Source organism: Heterodontus francisci, chromosome 17, assembly GCF_036365525.1.
Source record: "Heterodontus francisci isolate sHetFra1 chromosome 17, sHetFra1.hap1, whole genome shotgun sequence".
NCBI classification, from domain to species: domain Eukaryota; kingdom Metazoa; phylum Chordata; class Chondrichthyes; order Heterodontiformes; family Heterodontidae; genus Heterodontus; species Heterodontus francisci.
In genome coordinates, this window is record NC_090387.1 from 84,165,360 (window position 1) to 84,178,802 (window position 13,443).

Genomic DNA, 13,443 nt, shown 5'->3' on the forward strand with positions numbered 1-13,443 from the left:
AGCCATGATCTTATTGAATGGTGAGCAGGCTAGAGTGGCCGAATGGCCTACTTCTGCTCCTAATTCATATATTCGTATGAACTGGAGCTTGAACCCAGAGGTGAGAGTGTTACCACCAAAATGGCCCTGAAATTCTGTGGAGTTTCACCGAGTCTCCCATCAGAATTCGAGCAGGAGACTGGTGGAACCATCCAAACCACCCCGCCCACACCCCCCCCCACCCCCTCCCCCCACCCCCTCCAAAAAAAACAGCTGGATTTATGGCTGGAGACCATGAAAACCGGACAATTGTGTCTAGCTTGCATCTTTAATGTTTCACAAATCACCTCCAGATACTAGATGTCAAAGTATCAACGTTTATCAAACAGGGCACCCTTTTCTATAGCTTTTCCTGACTTTAGGCAGGAGCCTGGTATTTATAAGCTACTGCACATCTACTGAAAAAAATTCTTCAGCAATCAGGATCTAATTGACCTCAGCATGTGGCTATTTAGACCATCCACAAAGAATCTGAGCAAAGGTCTTTAACAGAAAAACTGGGACAAACTCAACTCTTGCGCAGCAAGATCTCACAACTGTGCAGACTGCCTACAAGCAGCACCATAGGTAATCAGCCAGTGCAGCAAACATCAAGAGATAAATAATTAATAGCCCAGACAACAACCAACGGCTGCTATCTTCTCTGTGTTGTTCGCTTTGCTTCACTATTCTTTGAGTGAGTTTCATCTGAAAGTTGCACAACTATTAAAGCAGTAGAAAAGATCAATGAATTCACTAAACCATTAGTGGTTTGCAAGCAGAAAATTGCTGAACATGGAGAAATAGCCCTAAAAACCATTGTATTATTGCCTGCATGACAGTGACTGTACTTCAAAAGCAGCTCATTGGCTGTGAAGTGCTTTGCAGAATCCTGAGGATGTGTAAGGTGCTAAAAAAATATGTAATCTAGCGGTTAGAAGATATATTATTGGATCAGCTTTTTTCCCTGACCTAATCTTTGATTAATTGTAACTTTTCTCCTGTAAATAGCAGAGCAGGGTTCTTCTATAGATGTGAAGGTGCAGGCTGCTTGATTGATGGCGAAACTCAACATTGAATAATATGAGCCGTGCGTCTAATGTGATTATCTGTGTGGATAATGCCACTAGTGAGAGAGATGAATTCAGGTTTCATTGCCTTCTAGAGTGAATGTTACAATGGCAGATGTCTGCTATGTGCACAGAATGTGCAAGTATGCAATTAGATTTTCATTAAGCTTTGCAAAATTCCATGATGTCATATTAAACCAAAACCTTCCCCGAAACAAATGCAGCCGCTTCCATTTTGATTACACCACGGGCCTCCAGTGCATATGATCCGCGCACTGCGTTGACCCAAGTAGACCAAAGCTGAGCTGATCCAACTGTTAAGCCCCATTTTATTCAGGTAGAATTGAGTAGACATGGAGACCAGTTTGTAAAAATATGCTTTTTAATACCTTGTGAAACCATTGTGAAAGGCCACAACCCATCCTGCAGGGTACTGCTGAGGCTGAAAAGACATGAGGTAAATGGGGGACTAGAGATGTCAATAGAGTTCAAGAGAGTGAAATAAGTGAGGGGATTAGAGAGTTAAGGAACTTTTATGCTGCCTAGTTTTTTTCCCCTTCTGTCCAGGGAGAGCAACCTGTGTGTATTAGATTTAAGAGGTTATTAGAAGTGCTTTTAGAGAGCAGAGATTGAAATGAAGTCTAGGTGAAATTGATCCATTCAAAAGCACCAAATGACCTTTTGCCCTTCTTATGGTTCTTATGATTGGATTCATCTTGTAACTCACTCCAGGTATCTATTATTGTTATAAAGTGGCCTAAGAGTTTTAGGACAGAAAGCAGAAGATTTTTTACACATAGGGTTGTGAAGCTGTGGAATACACTACCAAAGTTAGTGATTGGACCACAGACCATGACATTTAGGAATAGTTTAGATAGGTGGCTGAAGGGAAGCGGTCTGAAGAGATATGGGAAAAGGGTGGGCACATAGAAATAGGACACTGCCCATGCAGAGAATAAACACAAAAACAGACTGGTGGGCCAAACAGCCTGTTTCATGCTGTAATTTCTGCTAACTTCTATGTAATTAGATTCCAGCCTGCATCTCACTCCAGAGTATCCATTACTTTATATATAAACCATCTGAACCCCTCAATTAGTTTCCAGCTTGTAACTCACTCCCAAGAACCCATTAATCTATATTTAAATTATCTGAACCCCTCGATTGGATTTACTCCCGGGTATCTATATTTCTATCTATAAGCATGGATTGGATTCCAAACCATTGGGACAGACCGAATAGCTGTGTGTGACAGAGCTCTGACTGTATGCACAGAGTTACATTGTAGTGTGGACCCGTGCCTGGCAGTCCTACAGTAATCAGAGGTTTCCATTTATGATTAATTAGGGAAAACAATCAAGAGGTATATTTTCCACCTTTACAGTTTTTTGGCATTTTCCCAGAAAGTTCCCGTTGTTACAATGGAAGGCTGTGTGTGTCTGAAAAAGAGGAGTTAAATAAGTACGTAGAGATTATAATGAGAGGTGTGATACCGGACATTGAATCACAGCTGGTTGATATAGTTTGATAAATGGAGTGGCATTTACCCTCTTACAAAGGTACATTAATCTGCTTTTTCATCTGCTGACTGCTTTGTTTTAAAACCCCATTATCCCTTTTTATTCTCCTGCACCTTCCAGATGCTTCAACCGCAGTTCAAACCACATGGACTGAAGGATGTTTTGTCTAAACTCTTTCTCATTGTGCCCGGAGAGAACCCACATGGCTCATGGAACCATTCCCGCTGTCGGCGCTGTGCAGTGGTGGGGAATTCTGGAAACCTGCATCAATCTCATTACGGAGCAGACATAAACTCACATGATTTCATCATGAGGTAAGCCCCGAGACTGTAAAACACAGAGAGGTCCAGGGTGGGACATCCTTTATAATGAGTATTTCATTTGAGTCCTGGTTAAATTCCAGTTGTGTTTGTTTCACAGTGAGATAAACAAATGTTTGAATCCATGTTAAAAGTTTGATACTGAAGAAATTGAAATAAAAAGAAAAAAAATGCTGGAATACAAAGTCAGCATCTGAGAGAGAAAAACACAATTTATTCATTTGGGTACAGACCCTTCACCTGAACCTCGCTTTCTTTCAACTGTTGTGTGTTTACAGCATTTTATCTTTTTATTGTTAGCATATAGAATAGGAAAAAGACCTCAAGTCCATCTAGGTTGCCTTCTACCACCCTGGTGGTCACATGATACAACAATACTGGAGTTATTGACTAATCACAGCAATCAATCTATCAGGTAGTCTACAATAGACCCAGACATGAGATGAAGAGAACCCCAGTGGCATAGAGCTTTCTGTTCCCCCCCGCCAAACATGCTACACTTATCATATGTATTGTCTCAAATTAGTCACATATTGTATCCCAAAATGATACTTTATGAAAGAAATCTATCTAACTGGCACTGATATCAATCAATACTAACTACGTTCACCATCTCCCTAGTGAGGGAGACTAGGGCATAGATTGACTATGCACTGACTGAAATATTAGGCCAGATTTTGCTGGCGTGGGGGCATCTCATTGCATGCCCTGTTAGTTAATCTTGCTCACACACGTTTAGGTTTTAAAATCTTTGACTACAAAGTTGCTGGAAGTGTGAGCTGATAATAATGAGGGCAAAGAGGGATCTGGGACCTTGGTGAACAATGGGACAAACAGTGTATCTCTTTAGCCAATGAGATTTAAAGATTGAGAAATAAACAGATAGAGATCTAAGAAGGAGGGTGAATTAGAGTGAATGAATTCACTGTCAAATCAGGTACAGAAAGTAAGGGAAAGAAAGATTGGATTAAGAAGGGAAGAAAAAGGGACAGAAATAAAACTAAGAAAAAATGTTAAATTTTAAAATTTGACGTTTTAAAAATCCCCCAACAATTCACAACCTGAATGAGATTGCACAATTTTAATTGTTCACTTTCTGGGCCAGAGGGATTGATTTGCAATTAACAAATATCACATTGTTAAAAGGGTAGGTATGCTATTAATGACTACACTTAACTTTCTGTGGCAGGTTTCATGGGCAATTAATGTCCAAATGCAGCAATTCATGAAAATCATGGGAAGGTTAAGGGCGCACTGCCATTTTCCCAAACCTAACTGTGGAATGGAGCAAATCATTAAGAAAATTGCTGGAGTTGGCAATTTGCACATGAATAAGCACGTACATCATTCACACACCATTATTTTTCCAGCTAATTCTGGGCCATTGTTTCCACAAATTAGTTTTGAATTCCTGCCCCCCGCATCAAGCACAGGCTGTATCCTCTGGTTCTGCTGTTCTGGTTAAGATGAAATAGTTTAGTCCTGTTAGAATCCGAGAAACAGCAATCATATCAACTTGGAACAGGCCTAAGGGGCTGAAAGGCCTACTCCTGTTTCTATGTTCTAAGTTTGAACCTTTCCTCTTTTTTGGTACTGAAGAAATTGCTCTGTAAGGCTCAGAATTTTCACCCATACAGAGGCAAATGGGCAGTGAAGACATAGCACTTAAAAGGATACTGCAGGAAATCTCCAGGATCCCATTTTAAAAAGGAAGTTTCACCTTCAGAAACCTTGTAATTAAAAGGATGTCTTACCATCAGGATCCTTTTAAGGAGTAGCCAGGATTAAGATTACTGTGAGATTTTATTTCCAACCGCAGTCTAGTCTGATTTTGATGTCAGAGTTTCCCATATAAGGAAGGAAAGGGGATATTGTGATGTGTCATAGAGGCCAGACTGGAGGCTGTGAGCAGTTTCAGGAATTATGTTGCATGGTTCTTTAAATTCCTAAGAAAACACCTGTGATCTTAGACATTCCATTTTGCTGATCCAGACCACCCAGTCGGTTTTGAACTGGATTGTTGCATCTGGGGGTCATCGCCAATAATTTGTGATTTTAGCAAACCAGACAGGGAATGTCACATTCCACGAGGGATTGTTTTTAAAAAAGGCTGTACATATTCACAAAAAGAAAGACTTGCATTTATACAGCACTTTTCACAACCTCAGAATCTTCCAAAGCACTTTGTAGCCAATTTACAATTTAGGCACTGTTACAATATAGGAAATGCAGCAGCCAATCCGTGCACAGGAAGATCCCACTAACATTAATGTGATAGTGACCAGATAATCCACTTTAGTTGTGTTGGTTGTGGGATAAATATTGGCCAGGACATCAGGGAAAACTTCCCTGCTGTTTTTCCAAATAGTCAGGGAAAACTTCCCTGCTGTTTTTCCAAATAGTGCCATGTGATCTTTTATGTCCACCTGAGAAGGCAGACAGGGCCTCGGTTTTACTGTGTGAAGTCTATTTCGGGCTTGTATGCTCCTGTCAAGTGTGTCAACCTGAAATGTATGTGAAATTTGTCAGCAATGGCACTTGAAAAGAACTAACTATACAAATATTTTTTATTTCCCTCAATTATGTCAGACATTCAGAGCCAGAAGAACATCAATGGGTTGATGAGAAGGTGGCTGGATGGCAGCCTGCTGACATTTCATGTGTGCTTAATAGGCCTGAAGTTAGAAGTAATTCAGCTGCCATTCTTTTTAAATGTTTGTACTGGGAGAGAGTTGTGGTGGAGGCAGGCTTAAAGGGACAATCCAGAGGCACTGTGGTACTGTTGGTAGTTTGGTTTGGACCATGGGTGACCAATACTTCCCCATGTTCATGGAAAAATAGGCCTAGATTGTGCAGCTAGAAGAAGAAAGCCAGATATATTCATGTAAATGTAAGGAGCAGTCTTTGCAATCAGGTCACACAAATATCAATGTGAAAGTACCTCAGGAGAACTATCTACATTTCACTGCCATTTTGATTGTCAACTCCAAATCTACCGACATTTTAATTTAGGTTCCACTAATGGCTAGTGTGGAACTGAATCATACAGACCAGGAAAGTCCGATTTTGATTCCAGATCTATGTAGAGTTAGCTGATGTTAGTCAAGGTAGCTGAAGGGGCAGTATGATTGGCCTCCAAACCCTTGAGTTAGGAAGGGTAAAAATCAGCCAGGGTTCCCACTCCTGATCACCATCAGGAACTGCAGCTGGAAAGTGTATATGTGGAGTGACTGCCAGCACCTGTGGAACCGTCACAAGCAAAAATCGGTGCCTTCTGGAGAAGAGACCAGAAAAGTGAGAGAGAAATAGAAAATCAGATCCATCGTGCCTCATCTACTTTTCCAACCCCAGCCTCCTTTGCATGCCCCCTCTGTGTGTTCCATCTTTACTGGCAAAGCCTTCAGCTATCTTGGTTTCACGCTCTAGAGCTCTCTTCCTAAATCCCTGCCTTTTTCTACACCCCCCTCACCAATTCAAACCTCACCATTAACTATACCTTCAGTTACCACTTCAACATCCCTTCAGAAGTTGAGCCATCTTTCTCTTTTGTGAAGCACTTTGGGCCACTTTATTCAGTGTCATCTTGGCTCTCTGGTTGCAAACCTGCCTCTGAGTTAAAAGTTGTCGGTTCAAGCCGCCCTCCCAGATCTGGGCAGTGAGGGATGCTGCATTGTCAGAGATACTGTCCTTTAGATGAAATTTTAAACCGAGGTCTCCTCTGCCTATTAAGCTGAATCCCACAGTGCTATTTGAAGATGAGTTGGGGAGTCTTCCCTGGTGACCTGGCCAATATTTATCCCTGCTGAGTTTGTCTACATAACAACAGTGACTGTACTTCTGTGAAGTGTTTTGGGATGTCCTGAGGTTGTGCAAGTTATTTTCTTTCCAAGGGTGCTATGCAAATAAAAGTAGTTGTTGCAATTGGGGAATAAAATGCTATCAGTATCAGTTTCTGCAGTTAGTGGAAATCAGTAAACTATTTTATAATTTTAAGTGATTGGAAATCTTTTAATGAGAGAACTGTTCGTAGATTCAGCACTTCCACAAGTAATGAGATGGGTGGAATTGTTCTTACCTTAAAACAAATAATGAATCAGCTGCACCTGCAGTGAGCCCACTTTTTAGTATTACTATTGGTACAGTTAACATCTCGATTCCTGCTGTTCAGAATTTAACAGGATTTTGGTGTGTCATTAGAGAAATGACGGCAGGGGGCAAAAGAAAGCATAATGTCCTTTTAAAAGCAGATGCTTTCTATCACCAGAATGTCTGTGGAATCGGAAATGAGAAAGCACATATCTCAACTTTGAGGTGAATGTTGTTGAACAATGACTTTTACTATCTGATTTAAATGTCTACTCTTTTGGGGGCGTGGGTGGTTTCACCCACTTTCCCCCTCCTGTCCTGAAGGCCTTTGCAAGGGTTTTGCAGAAGTGTAGCAACCCTCCAGAATCTGACCAAATTGCTAGTTAATCGTCGTTTGGTAGTACAGAACTTGAGTATTGCTGAAAATAGAGACATGCTGTTGAAGCTTTTTGTCTTGCACTCATCAGGATAATCTGAAAGAATACCAATGTAAGGGAAAGCAACAACTTTATACTGTATGAGAAGAGAGTGCTGATTGGTTGGCAAGTGAACTCTGATTGGTAGAGGCGGCACCATGGAGAATGCACCAGTTTATGGTGACTGACAGTTAACTGCCAAGCTTTGTATGAAATTTAGACCAGACAGCTTGACTCTGATTGGTGAAGATATTGCCCTGAGGAATGAACCAGCGAATGGCTGTCACTTATTTTCTTCAGCTGAAACAGGCACAATGTGTGTACATGTTCTTTCTGTCTGCAAAGAACAGGGCCCTGTGTATTAATATATGTAGTTTCCAGTATGCACAAATGCGCCACATATTGAACTAACACATGCATCATATACTGTGCAATGTAGAAACATGGCAGCGTATGATGCATAGACACATCAACCTAGAAAATAAGCAAAAGCTGACCAACAACTTCAAAGATCAAGGATAGTAGTGGGAAGTTGTGTGTGGAATCAGAGGAGATAGGGGAAGTGTTAAATGAATATTTTGCATCAGTATTTACAGTAGAGAAAGAAAATGTTGTCGAGGAGAAAACTGAGATTCAGGCTACTAGGCTAGATGGGATTGAGGTTCACAAGGAGGAGGTGTTATCAATTTTGGAAAGTGTGAAAATAGATAGGTCCCCTGGGCCAGATGGGATTTATCCTAGGATTCTCTGGGAAGCTAGGGAGGAGATTGCAGAGCCTTTGTCCTTGATCTTTATGTCGTCATTGTCGACAGGAATAGTGCCGGAAGACTGGAGGATAGCAAATGTTGTCCCCTTGTTCAAGAAGGGGAGTAGAGACAGCCGTGGTAATTATAGACCTGTGAGCCTTACTTTGGTTGTGGGTAAAATGTTGGAAAAGGTTATAAGAGACAGGATATATAATCATCTTGAAAAGAATAAGTTCATTAGCGATAGTCAGCACGGTTTTGTGACGGGTAGGTCGTGCCTCACAAACCTTATTGAGTTTTTCGAGAAGGTGACCAAACAGGTGGATGAGGGTAAAGCAGTGGATGTGGTGTATATGGATTTCAGTAAGGCGTTTGATAAGGTTCCCCACGGTAGGCTATTGCAGAAAATAAGGAAGTATGGGGTTGAAGGTGATTTAGAGCTTTGGATCAGAAATTGGCTAGCTGAAAGAAGACAGAGGGTGGTGGTTGATGGCAAATGTTCATCCTGGAGTTTAGTTACTAGTGGTGTACCGCAAGGATCTGTTTTGGGGCCACTGCTGTTTGTCATTTTTATAAATGACCTGGAAGAGGGTGTAGAAGGGTGGGTTAGTAAATTTGCGGATGACACTAAGGTCGGTGGAGTTGTGGATAGTGCCGAAGGATGTTGTAGGGTACAGAGGGACATAGATAGGCTGCAGAGCTGGGCTGAGAGATGGCAAATGGAGTTTAATGTGGAAAAATGCGAGGTGATTCACTTTGGAAGGAGTAACAGGAATGCAGAGTACTGCGTTAATGGGAAGATTCTTGGTAGTGTAGATGAACAGAGAGATCTTGGTGTCCAGGTGCATAAATCCCTGAAGGTTGCTACCCAGGTTAATAGGGCTGTTAAGAAGGCATATGGTGTGTTAGCTTTTATTAGTAGGGGGATCGAGTTTCGGAGCCACGAGGTCATGCTGCAGCTGTACTAAACTCTGGTGAGACCGCACCTGGAGTATTGCGTGCAGTTCTGGTCACCGCATTATAGGAAGGATGTGTAAGCTATGGAAAGGGTGCAGAGGAGATTTACTAGGATGTTGCCTGGTATGGAGGGAAGGTCTTACGAGAAAAGGCTGAGGGACTTGAGGTTGTTTTCGTTGGAGAGAAGGAGGAGGAGAGGTGACTTAATAGAGACATATAAGATAATCAGAGGGTTAGATAGGGTGGATAGTGAGAGTCTTTTTCCTCGGATGGTGATGGCAAACACGAGGGGACATAGCTTTAAGTTGAGGGGTGATAGATATAGGACAGATGTCAGAGGTAGTTTCTTTACTCAGAGAGTAGTAGGGGCGTGGAACGCCCTGCCTGCAACAGTAGTAGACTCGCCAACTTTAAGGGCATTTAAGTGTTCATTGGATAGACATATGGATGAAAATGGAATAGTGTAGGTCAGATGGTTTCACAGGTCGGCGCAACATCGAGGGCCGAAGGGCCTGTACTGCGCTGTAATGTTCTAATGTTCTAAAAAAAAAATAAGCTGACAAACAAGTTCCAATTATTGGCCTATGCCATATGCAGTCAGTTTTATAATACAATTTTTAATGCTATATTCCCATTACCTGTGTTGCTTACTTCCCTCAATTCAAATTGTTGGATAATACTTCTAATGCTAAAAACTTTTGAATTATCAGCTGTCTTCTAGTTGCACTGAAAGTGCAGTGGAACATGGGCTGGTTATAATTTGTGTAGTGAAAGACTGTGGAAAAATTGCAGGCCATTGTGGTTATGCATTGACATTCTCTACTGCAAACTGTGTCTTGTTTGAAGCAGAGTCTGAGGCTGGAGTATATAACCATCAGGAACTATAGTCCTCCTGAGTTGTTTCTAAATAATGTTCTGTACTGTGTTGACTTTCAGGCAAAACCCATTCCTCTCAATGTTTGCTTAGCAGTTTGTCTCACCAGAAGTAAAATGTGAACTATGCTAATTAAACATCTTTATTATTTGCTTATTTGAATAACTGCATAGCAAAGATGGTTTGATAAAATCCTTTATGATGAATATGATACATTTGCATTATGCATGTATATTGCATTATTATCAGGCCCAGGCCTTCATTGTGCTTAAATGGTCCTCTACTCAGATTTGTCCCCAAATGTTTTCCTTCAACTCTCTGTGCTTCTGCCTCTGTTTCCAAGTTCCTGCCAATGGTACTCAAGCAAGTTGGAACAATGGGCTGAATCTTACCTCCCAAAAACAACATGTGAGTTGGGATTAGGTCAGAGGTTAAAATCCAAAAATACTGAAATAGGAACCCACCCTGCCGTAAACCCACCCACCTCCGGTTTTAACGGAGGTAAGAAAAGGGGCAGGCAACCAATCCATTCACAGGAGGTGGGTTGGTCATTTAAATATTATAATGGGGCTCTGTGCCTTCATTTTAACCACAGTCAGCTGGATTTCCCAAGTCTTGGGAAAGCCAGCAGGTTAAGGAGGCGGGAGGAGCTGAATTTCTTTTATTCGTTCATGGAATATGAGCGTCACTGGCAAGGCCAGCATTTATTGCCCATTCCTAATTGCCCTTGAGAAGGTGGTGGTGAGCTGCCTTCTTGAATCGCTTCCATCCTTGTGGTATAGGTACACCCACAGTGCTGTTAGGGAGTGAGCTCAGGATTTTGATCGTGCGACAATGAAGGAACAGCGATATAGTTCCAAGTCAGGATGGTGTGTGACTTGGAGGGGAACTTGCAGGTGGTGGTGTTCTCATGCATCTGCTGCCCCTTGTCCTTCTAGGTGGTAGAGGTTGTGAGTTGGAAGGTTCTGTCGAAAGAGCCTTGGCGAGTAGCTGCAGTACATCTTGTAGATGGTACATACTACTGCCACTGTGCACCATGGGGGAAGGAGTGAATTTGAAGATTGTGGATGGAATGCTGATTAAGCGGGCTGCTTTGTCTTTGATGGTGTTAAGCTTCTTGAGTGTGTTGGAACTGCACTCATCCAGGCAAGTGGAGAGTATTTCATCACACTCTTGACTTGTGCCTTGTAGATGGTGGACAGGCTTTGGGAGTCAGGAGGTGAGTTACTCGTCACAGAATTCCCAGCCTCTAACCTGCTCTTGTAGCCACTTTATTTATACGGCTGGTCCAGTTAACTTTCTGGTCAATGGTAACCCCCAGAACATGCGAACATACATACAAATTAGAAGCAGTAGTAGGCCGTTCGGCCCCTCGAGCCTGCTCCGCTATTCAGCAAGTTGAATTGATTACTCCACATTCCCGCCTACCCCCAATAACCTTTCACCCCCCCCCCCCCCCCACTTGCTTATGAAAAATCTATCTACCTCTGCCTTAAAAATATCAAAGACCCTGCTTCCACCACCTTTTGAGGAAGAGAGTTCCAAAGGCTCACGACCCTTTGGGAGAAAAAATTTCTCCGCATCTCTGTCTTAAACAGTGACCCCAATTCTAGATTCTCCCACAAGGGGAAACATCCTTTTCACATCCACCCTGTCAAGACCCCTCAGGATCTTATATGTTTCAATCAAGTCGCCTCTTACTCTTCTAAATTCCAGCGGATACAAGCCTAGTCTGTCCAATCTTTCCTCATAAGACAGCCTGCCCATTCCACGTATTAGTCTAGTAAACCTTCTGTGAACTGCTTTCAACACATTTACATCCTTCATTAAATAAGGAGACCAATACTCTACACAGTACTCCAGATGTGGTCTCACCAAAGTTGATGGTTGGGAATTCAGCGATTGTAATGCCGTTGAATGTCAAGGGGAGATGGTTAGATTCTTTCTTGTTGGAGATGGTCATTGCCTGGCACTTATCTGGGGCAAATGTTCCTTGCCACTTATCAGCCCAAGCCAGTATCTGAGGAATTGTGAATGGTACTATCATCAGTGAATATCCCCATTTCCAACCTTATGTCGGAGGGAAGGTCATTGGTGAACTAAGTGAAGATGGTTGGGCCTAGGACACTATTGTGAGGAACTCCTGCAGCGATGTCCGGGAACTGAGATTAACGGCCTCCAACAGCCGCCACCATCCTCCTTTGTGCTAGCTTTGACTCCAACCAGTGGAGAATTTTCTCCCTGATTCCCATTGACTTCAATTTTACTCGGGCTACTTAGTGGATAGGCAATGGCAAACATTTAAAGAGTGCATGGATGAACTGCAACAATTGTTTATCCCTTTCTGGCGCAAAAGTAAAACAGGAAAGGTAGCCAAACCATGGCTTACAAGGGAAATTAGAGATAGCATTAGATCCAAGGAAGAGGCATATAAATTTGCCAGGAAAAACAACAGACCTGAGGATTGGGAGCAGTTTAGAATTCCACAAAGGAGGACCAAGGGATTCATTAAGAAGGGGAAGATAGAGTACGAGAGCAAGCTTACGGGGAGCGTAAAAACTGACTGTAAAAGTTTCTATAGGTATGTGAAGAGAAAAAGATTGGTGAAGACAAATATACATTCCTTACAGTCAGAAACAGGGGAATTTATTATGGGGAATAAAGAAATGGCTAACCAACTAAATGCATACTTTGGTTCTGTCTTCACAAAGGAGGACACAAATATCATACCAGAAATGTTGGGGAACACAGGGCTTAGCAAGAAAGAGGAACTGAAAGAAATCGGTACGAGTAGAGAAATGGTATTGGGGAAATTGATGGGATTGAAGGCCGATAGATCCCCAGGGCCTGATGGTATGCATCCCAGAGTACTTAAGGAAGTGGCCCTAGAAATAGTGGATGCATTGGTGGTCATCTTCCAAGATTCTATAGACTCTGGAACAGTTCCTACAGATTGGAGGGTAGCTCATGTAGCCCCACTATTTAAAAATGGAGGTAGAGAGAAAGCAGGGAATTATAGACCAGTCAGCCTGACGTCGATAGTGGGGAAAATTCTAGAGTCCATTATCAAAGATTTTATAGCAGAGCACTTGGAGAACAGTGGTAGAATCGGACAGAGGCAGCATGGAAGGCTTTCGACAAAGTCCCACATAAGAGATTAGCATGTGAAATTAATTGAGTGGCGCAGTGGTTAGCACCGCAGCCTCACAGATCCAGCGACCCAGGTTCAGTTCGGGGTACTGCCTGTGTGGAGTTTGCAAGTTCTCCCTGTGACCGTGTGGGTTTCTGCTGGGTGCTCCAGTTTCCTCCCACAGCCAAAGACTTGCAGGTTGATAGGTAAATTGACCATTGTAAATCACCCCTAGTGTAGGTAGGTGGTAGGAGAATGGTGGGGATGTGGTTGGAATTAATGTAGGATTAGTATAAGTGGGTGGTT

General features: G+C 42.3%; 1 protein-coding gene across 19 annotated transcripts in view; it reads left to right on the forward strand.

Annotated features, from left to right (window-relative positions):
* Positions 1 to 13,443, forward strand: part of st3gal2 (ST3 beta-galactoside alpha-2,3-sialyltransferase 2) — a 448,231-nt gene that overhangs the window by 338,334 nt on the left and 96,454 nt on the right. For all 19 annotated transcript variants that reach the window (XM_068049795.1, XM_068049788.1, XM_068049799.1 and 16 more), the window contains one exon: positions 2,729 to 2,922. In XM_068049795.1, the coding sequence (XP_067905896.1) occupies positions 2,729 to 2,922 (194 nt within the window). The remainder of the gene's footprint in view (positions 1 to 2,728; positions 2,923 to 13,443) is intronic.